We start from the raw sequence: 13,171 nt of genomic DNA, 5'->3' as shown, positions 1-13,171 counted from the left end.
AGGCTCAAAATCGCTCTGGCTGCCAACACAAAAATGTGTCTACCAACTAGTGTCTTTTCCTTACACATTGGAAGGGTAGAGAAGGGGAATTTCTACATTTCTACTAAGTTATAAAATGGAAATAGTAACAAATTATCCTTGAGAAACAAAAAATACTGAAATTGTAAACTTTGCCAGCCCCTAAATAAAATGCCAGGCGTTACCAGAAGTTTTCATTCTAGGCTACCTTTGTTGTCCTGGCTTAACTTGTAAACTGTTTTTCCCCCTCAAGGTATATTTAGCATGGTGCGGTGACTTAACCATATAAATAGCAACTAATGTAGTAGTTTTCCCTTTCCTGTAAATGTTTAGCTAAATAAATCTAGACTGGTATAGCAAAATGAATCCAGAGAAGAATTTATCTGTAAAGAAGCCCATATTCATAGGTTTTTGAAAACTAAAATTTTATAAACTACATTTTTTCTAGCATCTGTCAGGGGTTTCTGTACCAAGGTTCCCTCCAGTGATTTCCTTGGCGAGTGGCCTCTTCAGAACACATGCATTGCCTGTGCCCTTCGAGGGAAGTGATGAGCTCCACAAGGGTAGTGGGAGCTAAGAGAAAAGGTTGTGAATGCAGACAGTGAGGAAATTGTTCTTGAAATAAAAAAAGGGACCAACAGCCTATGAGACCTTTTTTTTTTTTTTTTAATTCCATCAAGACCTCTTTCCTTTAGAGAATGACCACAGATCATCACAACTCTAACTGTGTTTATTTGGCCTGATTGCTAGCAGGTTACAGAGGCCCCTGAAGTGGGGAACAGCGATTGCTCAAGTACAGTGGTTCTCAACCTTCCTTTTGTTGCTATAATTTTATGGTTGGGAGTCACCACAACATGAGAACTGTATTAAAGGGTCATGGCCATTAGGAAGGTTGAGAACCACTGCCTAGTAAGTGTGGCTTGAATAGATGTGAAAAATATGGGATGAGAAACCGACCTTTGTGCTAGTCACTTACACATGTAAACTAATGTATCTTCATACCGGCTTGAGAAAGTTTGCATCCTCTCCGTTTACCAACGTGCAAATAGAGTTCAGAGAGACAAAGATCTTGTCCTGCAGTCTGTCGGTAGGCAATGCAGCAGAGACTTAAACCCAGACCCACCTCCACAGCCATGGACTTGGAGTCTCTGCCTCCAGCCAGCAGACCGAGCAGTCTCCTGGGGAGCAGGCCTGGCACCCTGAAGCAGTGTGGTGGTCCAGGTTCTGGGGGAGCAGGTTTTGGGCACATCATGGTCTAAAATGGAGGGGGGTCAGTTCTGTCTCCTTGTTGGGGTTGGGGTGGACTCCTCATGGAGATTTGCCTACAAACAAAATTAAAACATAGGCAGTGTGAATAATAGTGTTGTTTTGGTAGGTTATAAATTAAATTTGAAACTTGGAAGTAAGCATTCTGAGTTTGTATTCCTAAGTTCCTTGTGTGCGTTTGAGGCACGTCATGAGTCACTACCATTGCATTTTAAGTTCACATCAGGTTACTATTTCTGGGCGTCCTTCTGTGCTCAGAAAGCCCTGTGAGAAACATGACTTAACTTTGCAGCGTCAGGGAGTTATCTGGCATGAGACTGAGATGGTTTAGTGAAGGTCTCGCACTGAAGTGGGTGCCCTCAGGGTGCAGTGAATACTCCGGAGAGTTGGTGTGGGGTGAGTGTCAGTGCTGCCCGTCTTGTCCAGCAGAGGCACCAAGTCTGGGGAGCTGTTTTAGAGCCGGGACTGAGAGAGGTGGTTGGTGGTTTGTTTTTATTAAAGACCAGCCTGGAGACAATGGCTTGAACCAGGATGACCTGAGGTGGCCAGGAGGCTCACAGAGGTTTGAAGTTTATTTCTTAGGCTGGAAGATTCAGTTTGATAATGGTCAGTGATCAGTTTGTCTAAAATCCTGGTAAAAAAGGCTTCTATTATGGAGTGGGACATGTGGCAAGATCGCAGCTGCGAGCTTTCCAGTAAGTGAGGTTCACTTGCAGTGTGTCTCTCAGAGCTGTGTTTTTCTTCATTGTTCTTTACGGGTCAGGTGTTTAAACAAAACAAAACTGCCCCTGCTTTAATGGAGCCCACGTCCCAGCAGGGCAAGGCAGACGGCACATAAACTGTAGTGTACAGGAAGAACTGTGAAGAGAAATAAGAAAGTGAGAATGAGGGGTGTGGAATTTTGCGTGAGATGGTTAGGGAGAGTGTCTTCATGAGGTTGATTTCAGCAGACCTTTAACTGAAGGGACTGAGAGACCGAGTCCGAGTATACTTGTACCCAGAGCACACCTGCTTCCTTATACGTCAGGACCAGTGCTGGACAGGGGAGTTTGACATTTACGCTGAAGCTCATGGTACTGTGGAGAGAATTGGGGGCTGGAATGCGGAACAGCAACGGCCTCCAGTGCCGTCCCTGACCACTTTGTGGCTTTGAATACGTCCTTCCTGCTCTCCCACCCTGCTTCGCTGTGTGTGTGGTTGAGTAAGTTGGATAAAGTGTTCTCCAGGTAGGGCCTGTTCTGGGGTCGCGGCAGAATTCATGAGGACAAACTGCCAGTGTGGGTGACCAGTGCTGTGAGCTGCTCTTGCCTGTGGGACCTCTGATTTCCTGACCCAGAGCCACCAAAGAAGTGCTCTGTGTACTGAATGGGGAGCTCCCCAAGATGATGGCTGACTGAAGGGGCAGAGGACACACGCTGTGCCACCTCTGGGTAAAATAGAGAAGTAAGAGTAAATGCACAGATGCACTTTGCTCCTTTATCTGAGTAAACTCTGGGAGAGTATACACAAAATGAAGAAAATCATTGCCGGTTTCGTGCATGTGTGGAGGCAAAGTGAGTGGATGGGAGAAGAAGGGGGGCTTTTCACGTGATTCATTTGTCTGTTTTTTTATTGTAGAATCATGTAAATCTGTTTAAAATTACATTTTATAGAAGAAACAATAAGAAAAAGTCTTTTCTAAATGATGCCTATCCTGTAAAGACTTCCAAATTTAAAGATAACCAAAAACGCAAGACCAGTTTGTTCTCACTTGTTTAAGTTGGTGATTCTTGATGCAAGATGTAGTTTGAAGTAAAACCAGATCCAAATTATTTTTCTCGAAGTCTCACTGTTAACCATAGGCAGAGGAGGGTCAATTTCCCTGCTAGGACAGGAATCTAATGAGGGGGCTCTGACAGCTCAGGTCCCCAGAGAGGCGGGGCTGACATAGAGGCTGAGGGGGCTGACATAGCCTTTCAGCAAGAATTGGAAGCCAAGGGCGAGATAAGTAAATAAATTAAGTAAATAAAAATTGAGAGACGCGTTCCAGTTGAACATCTCATCCCAGTACGTAGATAGTACAAGGCTTTGGCAAAAAGTCCTGGGTTTGCCAGAAACCAAGGAACCAGTATACTCAGCACTAAATTTTTCCAACTTGCATCTTCTAACTTTCAAACTTTTCTTTTTTAAAAAACTATGTGTCATGCTGAAGCCAGCTCACTATTAATAAAAACATCTGTTTAACTTGAGTAAAGGTGGAGTAGAGCCGCGTGACTCATAAACTTCCCAAGGCATCAGTTTAGATTGGTTCACGCTGACTAGTTGCCATCTCCAAAGGGAGTATGTTCAGTACAAAGCCAGCAATTCAGAGTCGCAGGAGTTGGACCTTGGCTTGCTGGCCGCACACCCTCTAGGCGTTGTCACGTGGGGATAGAAGAACAGGCCCTGCTGTGTGTCTCACAAGGCCAGCACTGTAGGCGCTGTAGCCTGTGGTGTCTCCACTGTGTCTCTGGCCACCGTGCGCCTCCAGAGCAGACCCGGGGAGAGTCGCTGCACAGACAGAATGCCAACCTGTCGGTGTCTCCAGTTAGCACTGCTGACCGAGTAGGGAAGAAACTTCAGCTGCTGGGTTACCCTGCTCAGAGCTTTTCTGGGTTGCTGTGGCCCACACAGCCTGATTTTCAGACCCTGAATTACTCTCCACGTAGAGGCAGACCCTTCTGTTTTCTGGCCCTTGGCCTTCTCATATAGATCACAGAGGGCTGGGTGCCCTGTTCTTTAGTCATGAATGAATAGATCTTTCTCTTTGCCTGTATATTATTTGACTAACATGGTAATGCTTTTAGCCCCTACTACCTTTGAGGATATGTCTTTTTAAATAAGACCTGGTGACCTAGCTGGTGAGCGGGAGTGTCCAGTTTGTACATGCCAGGCAGGTTTAATGTGGCCTGGCCTGGGGAGTTGAGGGGCAGTGCAGGTATCTGGGCTGCAGTTTCCTGTCTGATGTGGGAGCAGGGGGAGAGCAGAAGAGGTGGTGGGACACAGTTTCAGTAATGCAGAGGGCCCGCTGGGTAACCCAGGACCACTGGCTCCATGAACTCCCCTCGTTTTCCTAAGGCAGTGAGAGAACCGTGCAGGTCATCTGCACCACCAGCCTCTTTCTGCCTTAGCCAGTACTCTAGCGGTTTACTATTGGGTAAGGATTTAATTTTTTTTTTTTTCAATGATTTTTCAAGGAAAGAATTTTCAAAATAAAATATCTTTTATTAATTTCTTTTTCACTATGATATCCAAAGACCAAGTGGCTTGTCTCTCATATTTGGTTATCAAGTTAATATTTCAAAAGAAACTGTGAACTTGGGAGAGAAGCCATCCCTCTTGCATGAGAGACGAGATGGTTTCTTTTCTCTTTGTTATTTCCTTTTGGCTTAAAACAACACCTTGCTTTTATAATCACCTGTTTGAAACAATTATTTTTGAACAGTTATTCCTGGCTGAATTTGTATAACTAAAGCTCTACTCGAGTTTCACGTGTGACAGGAAGGAAAAGAGAGAACCTTCAGTACCAACACACACAGAGCCATCTGGGAGGACAGCTGCATCGGCCAGGAGCCACCTGGCCTGTGCCTTTCCTGGAGCGTCAGTTTCTTTGTACCAGTGGGGAGAAGGGTGCACTCTCCCACGTTGCTTTTCACGAAGGAGAATACCGCCTGCCAGTGCTTAGTGGTTCAGCTGCTCCGTATACATGAGATTGTTGAACACACTCGCCCTGGAGAGATACAGGGGAGTGTGTGAGTGAGTGTGTGTGTGTGTAAGATGGGTGCAAGGAAGGATTTCCGTTAGTGAGTGGGACGGCTGATTTTCAGGCCTTCTCTGAAATCCAGTGTTTTCTTGTGTGTTGCAGGCGGTGGAGTTCGACGGCTGGGCTGACGCCCTCTTTCTTCTGCAGTTCACCCTGTCCTGTGTGATGGGGTGAGTGTTTGCTGCCTTGTGAGCAGTTCCTTTTTCTAGAGAAATCTGTCAGAGAGCTTTAGCGTCTCGCCCCTTTCTCAGTATCCAGTCTGGTGTGTCAGCTCAGGGCAATTAAGCCTTCAGGTGCAGGGGGTTTCTAGCCCCTGGAAATGTGCTCTGGGGGCTGCTGACCTCGTGCTAGCTGTGCTTAAAAGAATGGAGAAACAGAGTGGCTAACCAGAGAGCCTCCTGTGTGATGGGCACCCTTAGATTTCAGCCTGTGGTGTGTTGTTCAATCTCTGCGTTGAGCATTGGACAGACACTGTTGACCCCTCACCTGTGAGAAAGCAGACTCAGAACTTAAGTAAGTTGTCTAAGTTTGCACAGTTAGTGGGTGGCTGTGGCAGCATTTGAACTTTGGCTGTTTTTACCCCTCTCTATCACGTTGTCTCCATTTCTGAGGAGAGCAGGTAGAAGGTGAGAGGTATCTGTGAATGGGCCTCGCCTCCCCTCAGACTCTGTTGCGGGCGTTTCCTCAGCCGGTCGTGGGCCGCTCTTGGTGACTGGAGTTGGCACAGAGAGCAGGTGCCCCCGTGCTCAGCTACCTCCGAAGCCTGCTGCATATCAGGGAGCCCCAGCTATTGCCGCTGAGTTGTCAGGGGAACCTGTATCCCCACCTAAAATGGTTGTAATTTTCTTCCATCTCAAAGGCTCTCTCTTGCCTTTACCCCAGCCCAGAGTCATCCTGCCCTCAGGGCAGGTGCAGCTGAGCTGGGGTCTGTGAGCCCCAAGCCTTCTGGCTGGTGTAGGGTTCATAATCATGTGATTTCAGGGCTTTGGAGAGGGCAGCAAGGAAAATGCCTGTCAGGAAATAGCTGTGTGTTTCTTTCAAGTGAAATCGTTAAATATCTCCGCCTCACTGCGCCCTGCCCTGCAGTTCTACATGGAGGTGATTGCTCACAAGTAGCTGGGTTTTTACTCTGAATTACTTGTTCCAGGTTTATCTTGATGTTTGCCACCGTGCTCTGCACACAGTACAATTCTGCTCTTACGACTACAATCGTTGGCTGTATTAAGGTGAGTTGAAAAAAAGACTGTTATCTTTTTGGTTGGTACCTGCTCTGATTGGAAATCATTCTCTAAAGCCCCTTAGGCCTTATTTCCTCATGTACGGTCATGATAGTCTGACAAATTCTGATAGTTTTCTGAAACAGTCTTTAAGATCTCAGGGAGGGGGGCGGCGCCTGTGGCTCAGTCGGTAGGGCGCCGGCCCCATATACCGAGGGTGACGGGTTCAAGCCCGGCCCCGGCCAAACTGCAACCAAAAAAAAAAAATAGCCGGGCGTTGTGGCGGGCGCCTATAGGCCCAGCTACTCGGGAGGCTGAGGCAGGAGAATCGCTTAAGCCCAGGAGTTGGAGGTTGCTGTGAGCTGTGTGAGGCCACGGCACTCTACCGAGGGCCATAAAGTGAGACTCTGTCTCTACAAAAAAAAAAAAAAAAAAAAAGATCTCAGGGAGGGCATAGTTTTTGCTTGCAGGCAGCGTAGCTCTGAGGAGTAGGGAAAGAAAAGTACATTATCTGAGTAGAGAAAGGAAGAGAGGTTGGCCTGTTTCTGAAGGGGCAGGAGAATTGCTGGGTAGGGATAAGTCTACCCTGTAACCTCTCGTGAGTTCTGGCTGTTGGTGGGGAGAAGGCCCTGCCGGAAGCTGATTGAGGGGTTCTCTTGTGGCTGAGCCGGACCGTAAGTGCCCGATTTCACGAGTTGTGCTGGACGTGCCCAATGACATCATCTCCTGACTCGTTTGTTTTGCGGGAAACTAATTTGTCTTCAGCCAGAAGAGCCTGCTTGCCTTGAATATTGAATTATAGTTGGTGGCTTAAATCCAGAGGCCTCTTCCATGTGACTTGGGGAATCTAGTGCTTTAACATTCGGGAGGCCACGGCATGTCTGAACTCAAGTGAATTAGCAGAGTGGGCTGCTTTCCAAAAATGCCAGGACAGAAAGAGGCAGGTACTTGGATCATTTGGGGAAAGTGGGCAGATGCCCTGTGACTTCCTTTCTGAAGTCCAACTAGACTGGGCTAAAACTCCAAAAAGTCTGTGGCTTCACATCATAGAATTGGAGTGTTTGGTGTGAACAGAATTCTAAATTAAACTGTGACAAGTCAACTGTGTGAATTCTCCCAGAAAGCTAGAGCTGGCTGAGACAGGTTTAGCCCCCAGAGGAGCGCTCAGCTATGGTTTGGTTTTGGAAAATGAATGCTTCAAGAGCAGAGTGGGCAGCGTGTGTCCTCAGAGTGAGTTTAGCACACGGTGGCAGGGGTCGGGAGGAGCAGTTGACACCACACGTTAGCTAAGGAGACCATGCCAGAAAGCCGATGCTTAATTTTAATAACTAGGCCTATTTGCTTGGAATTTCTTAGTGTGCTTTATCAGCATGGCATACAAATAACGGTCCCGTTCTTGTTCATAAAAAATAGTCTTTTTTTATTTTTGCAGTTTTTGGCCGGGGCCGGGTTTGAACCCGCCACCTCTGGTATATGGGGCCGGTGTCCTACTCCTTTGAGCCACAGGCGCTGCCCTGAAATAGTCGTACTTTTGATGTGTACTCCTCCCACGGTAGCCCAAGACCCCGTGGATTTACCTACTCCAAAGAGATGAGTTTCACTTAGATTCTAGAGGGAGGTGAAATGGCTTTGGCACTTCACTGTTGCTTTCCTTCTCACTGGCGCGTGGTGTCCCTCGAGTGTGGCCTGCGTCGCCAGCAGATGGGAGTCGGCTGCTGCCGTGCGAGGGGAACCTCCTCTCGTCTCATACCTGTTCAGCTCAGCCAGTCTTCCTCCAGCGAGATCCCAGCTGCATGAACGCTTGGGTTGGCATTCCTTGTTTCTCTGCAGTGTGGTGGGAAGGCCATTTAGAATAACTAGTTAAAAAAGGAAATTTCAAGGCCTCCGCCAGATACACTGAATCAGTCCCTAGAGTAAGAGACTTGAAAGCCATCGTGTTTGGTTTCCAGACAACTCTTGGATGTACTTACATTTGAGAATTGTGTCTTAGTTTGAGCTACCGGGACTCTTCTCTGCCTCCGAGTTCCGTTTGGGGGTCGTTGGGGGCCTTTTCTGGTAACCCTGCTTGGGGTACCCCGATACACACCTACAGTTTTGTGAGCAGCATGGTCTGGGTTCTCTGTCCCCTCACTTTCTGAAGTTTCCTGGGCAGCTTATGTGAGTACATTACTCACCTCTGACGTGGGATCTCTGTATTCAAAGGGAGGTGCCTACTGGTCTGGTCTGCTGTTACATGATATTTCATTTTATTTTTTCCCCTGGGATAAGAAAAGCTGCTCTATGGTAACTTGCTGTCTCTATCTTTAGGCCTAAAAAAGTTTAAACTATATGCTGAGTATCCCATATTTGAAGTGCTGATATAATTTTAAATGCTTTCTCAAAGGGCATTCTGTTATAAAAATAATTTTAAAGTTTATTTTTGGCCTTTTAAAAACACTCTAGCAATTTACTTTCTGTCTCACAGGCTTCATCTAGGAGAGCCACTAAGACTGTCTGTGACATTTACAGTTCATGGCAGATGTGATCACAGAGAGGGAGGCTGAGACTTAGAAATAGGAAGGGAGGGACACTGGGGAGGAGTCAAGTGATCCAGGCTGAGCATCCCAATCTGAGTCTGAAATCAAGATCTGAAACTTTGAGGGCCAACCTGACATTCAAAAGAGAAGCTTTACTGAAGCATTCTGGATATTGGATTTTTGGATTTGAGGTATGCAGCTGGTAAGTATAATGCAAATATTCTAAAATCCAAAATCCGAAGCATTTCAAATATGGGATACTCAGTGTATAGTTTAAACTTCAGAAACTTATTTTTGCTTTTGTCATCTGAGGATAATTATGAGAGAGCTGGAAGATGTTTGCATCTGCAAGTTTAAGGAAAGGTGATTTTAGGTGTAATGCATTGGAATGACTTACCCTGTGTTTTTGTAAGATAGCAGGGAAGATTTTTCTGAAAACAGTTTTTATGTTGGTAAGGTCCCCACTGTCCCCTTTATTCTTTTTTAAAAGAAAAGGGGATGAAGCTTGCATGTAAGCTGTCATTTCTTTGTCTCCACATGAGTCTGTCACCTCAGTAAGAGGAAAAGAGCAGTCTTTTCTAAGATTGCCGCGTTCCTCTAACAACAGCCATGCTTGCTTAGATCTGTAACGTCGGCCAAGCCACAGGGCAGAGCGGGTGGCGATCCTGTCAGGGCTCCTCTGAGACGCGCCCACTGGGGGAGGCGGACGAGCTGGGCCCCTTCCCGGTGCAGTTGCCCATCTTGTTGTCCACACCCCTCTCGCTGGAGTTGGTGGGATTGTGTTCATTTTTTTTTTTTTTTTTTGTATTTTAAAGATCGGTATTTGGGTGACAGCATGGGTTAATTTTTATATATATATATTTTAAAAGCTCAGTTAAACCCATGTAACAATGTATTGTCATTTTTCTTTTTAGAATATATTAATAACATATATTGGTATGGTTTTTGGTGGAGATTATATTTTCACATGGACAAACTTCATTGGCTTAAATATCAGGTAGGTAAAAATATTTCATTAAATGTAACCACTCTGAAAAGTAGAAACTGGGTATTCAAATAGTGTCACAGTGAAATTGGGCTATTCAATTAATTGGAAATTAAACATCATTCCCCCATGTGGGGAAGGAGCAGGCATCTTACCCTGCTGCAGCTGGGCTGGGGGGATTTCCTCTTGCCAAAGCCAAGAGGAAAGCAACTAATGTCAAGTAAGCAGCAAGTGGCAAATGAGCAAGAGTTCACATGGGCAGGTGGTCCGGCCAGACCCAGGGGAGGAGGCCCTGAGCCCAGGCAGCAGAGTTGTGGTGGCATCTCAGGAGTTTGGGGGAGCATCCTGGAGAGTTGGGTCCAGAGCTCCCCCAGCTGACTTTTAGCTTGGTGACCGGGGCAGGAGGCTGTGTATCCGGGTGGCTTTGAGGTCCCCATGGAGAATAGATAGTCTATTCTCATTGTCTCCAAAGAGTGAACCCTCCTAGTGGTAGGAGGGTAGACAGGTGAGTGGTACTAACTGGTACCAACTGTCACAGGCCGAGTTCTCAGATGGTAAGTTTCCCGCTGTGAGTTTGCTTCTAATCAGAGGAAGTCCACTCTGTGACTCTCCCAGGGTCTGCATATTTGTTTACTAATTCAGGTGTTTTCCATTGTTACTAAAATTCACTTTCATTTGTCTTTAATGCTTATTTTTGAAAGTGCAAAAAATAAAAATGTTCCATGTAGTGTCAGCTTCTCCATGTAACTACCCTGAGGTCCTTGGTGTGTCTCTTCTAAGCTCTGTCCCAGTGCATGTGGATACACAACATTCACGTTAAATAAAATGCAATTAGACAATGCTTGATGTCCTGTGAGCCTTTTTTATCATTTAAAATGTCATTACCAGTTTTCATGTTAATAGATGCAGTATTCCATTGTATGAATTTTATGTAATTCCCCACTGTGGAACATTTATCCTTTATCTAATTTTTTTTGCTATTATAAATATTGAAATAAATACTTTGTATTTACCCCAGACCTTCCTCCCCCTCTCTGATGGTGGTTTTCTGCTTTGCAGCATTGCTGGGAGCCTGGTGTACTCCTATATCACTTTCTCTGAAGAGCAGCTGAGCAAACAGTCCGAGGCCAGTAACAAGCTGGACGTCAAGGGGAAAGGAGCGGTGTGACCAGAGGCTGCTGCAGCTGCAGAGCGCGGCTCGGACCAGCTCAGAGCACTGGCCGTTCCTACATGGACACAGAGGTGTACCAATAGAGAGAATGCCTTCCTTCGCACTCATACAATCTGAGGATTGATTGCTGCCTTTTAAAATTTTGTTCTGAAAGAAATTTATGATTGACTCTATTTTTAAATGTTTGAATTAATTTATATCAAAGTAGAAAATGTACTGGGCTTTTTAATTTATTTTTCTTCTTTATTGACAGTGAAACATCACTGTTTTGAAAGTATTTTCTTCCATAGTTTGATATCCAGGTGGCCCTGACAGCAGCGTGTCATGTTTTCCATCTGGAGCCTCATCGCTCTGATTGTGGCTGCGTCTGGAGCAGGTCGGCCTCTCCTCTGCGGACCGTCACACCGAGCATCTGAATTCGCTCTTCTTCCCTTCGATTGCATTGTCTTCATAATATCACTGCCGTTGCCAAAGACAGCAGCTTTGGCACTAAAACATTTGTGGGGCTCTGAAGAGTTGTGTTGGCTTCCTTGAGAACTCAGGATAAGCCCAGCGTGTTCTTTGAAAATGTTTTCCCTTCTTTGTCGTGGGATGGGGACAGTGACGGGATGGAGGAAGTCGGCCTCATGCTCGTGTATTTGTCCAGCTCTCCGATCTGTCTGAAACACGTTGAGTGGTGCGTGCCAAGCATCATGCTCAGTGCGGGGGTTCAGAGGTGTTAGGGAGGCAGCTGGAAGATTTCACTACTACTACCATAGCTGAAGGTGAGACTGAGAATTTAGCTTTATCAGTCACAAAAGATGTGCCCAGGAGTGAGCAGTGAGTTGTGTCAGTGCTCAGCGCATGTCTGTAGGTACCTACTGACTATTAGAAGTACCTGCCCCGCCCTTCAGCAGTGTAAGGCTGGAAGCTGCGCGTGGGGTTGCAGAGCTGCCGCCTGTGACCCAGCACACCCCAGCCTGACACCTGCAGGGTGAGGGTGTCGGGTGCATACGTCACCAGCACTTGTCTCTCCAGCCCCCTTCCCTGCGTCTGGCCTGAGGGGAAGGGCTGGTTTTAGGTTGTTGTCACAGTTCTTCCTCTGGCAATGTCCGTGTTAGAGCTGTCATCTCCCTTCCCCCTCATGTGACATGAACCCAAGACCCTTCACCCACCATATGCCCTCAGCCACTTACTGAGCTTCCCTGGAGGAGCAGCTGTGAACAGGCCTGTACCGGACTGCCCCTCTGGCCGGGTTGGCATTGGGCATTCACTCAGGCACAGTCCTGTGACTTGGCTCAGAGACACCGCTGGCTGTGGGCTGAGTGCTTGCTCAGGGCAGCTGCGCAGCAGGGTGCAGAGGCTGGCACCCTGGCCCCGTGCACGTCCAAACTTGTTTCATGGGGTTTGGAATCCACTGGCTCCTCTACTGACCTAAACGATTAGTATTTTGGTGTTGCCACAGGAAACCGGGAGAGTGGTGCTTTCATCCTCGTGCCTTTTCCTGTTGGTCTTCATTAAAGTCCGGCTGGTGTTTCGCTGGAATCAGCTGTCTGGCCCTCTCTCGAGTTATAGTCGCCCTGTGAGAACCTGAGGCTGACTTTTTTCCCAGCAGCGTTTGACCTGAGAAAATTCCACTGGGAAGGTAGGAGATGATCTTGTGTCAGACAGGTCTGACTGTCCCTATTTTACCAAAGAGACCAGGAGCTTCAGGAAGGTGACTTGCTATAAATGAGGGGTTCTTAACCTTCCTAATGCCGCGACCATTTAATACAGTTCCTCATGTGTGGTGACCCTCAACCATAAAATTATTTTCATTGCTGAGAAGCAACATGAGGAACTGTATTGAAGGGTCACAGCATTAGGAAGGTTGAGAACCACTGTCAAGGTCTCACTTCATGATGTGAGGAGATATTATACAGTGGGTTTTTTTTTTTTAAGCTTTGTTTTTTTTAAAATACTTCTTAAAAAGAAATCTGGTTAGATTGTCTCATAAAAATGTTTTTAGAGATTATTTTGTTGACACGTGTTTTTCCTCACGATGATCAGTTGATTTTGGTCTTCATGCAGGAGTTGGCCTCACAAAATGCTTTTTCAGCCTAGATTCTATTTACCAAGTGACCAGTTTATTGTTAAAAGCCCTGAGGTTTGAGGTATGTAAATCAGGTGACATGAACATGAAAATTATGTGCCTAAATATTTTTGTAATGATATAAAATAAATACTTTTTCCTGAGAA

General features: G+C 46.3%; 1 protein-coding gene across 2 annotated transcripts in view; it reads left to right on the top strand.

The window, feature by feature from the left end:
- The window catches only part of SLC35D1 (solute carrier family 35 member D1), a 24,096-nt gene extending 10,925 nt beyond the window's left edge, over positions 1 to 13,171 (top strand). For both annotated transcript variants that reach the window (XM_053591475.1, XM_053591474.1), the window contains 4 exons: positions 5,168 to 5,235; positions 6,213 to 6,291; positions 9,713 to 9,795; positions 10,843 to 13,171. In XM_053591475.1, coding sequence (XP_053447450.1) covers positions 5,168 to 5,235; positions 6,213 to 6,291; positions 9,713 to 9,795; positions 10,843 to 10,951 — 339 coding nt within the window. In that variant the 3' untranslated portion in view covers positions 10,952 to 13,171. The remainder of the gene's footprint in view (positions 1 to 5,167; positions 5,236 to 6,212; positions 6,292 to 9,712; positions 9,796 to 10,842) is intronic.

Source organism: Nycticebus coucang, chromosome 5 (genome assembly GCF_027406575.1).
Source record: "Nycticebus coucang isolate mNycCou1 chromosome 5, mNycCou1.pri, whole genome shotgun sequence".
Taxonomy (NCBI): Eukaryota; Metazoa; Chordata; class Mammalia; order Primates; family Lorisidae; genus Nycticebus; species Nycticebus coucang.
The sequence above is the reverse complement of the archived record's forward strand: the minus strand, read 5'-3'. Positions and strand labels throughout refer to the sequence as shown.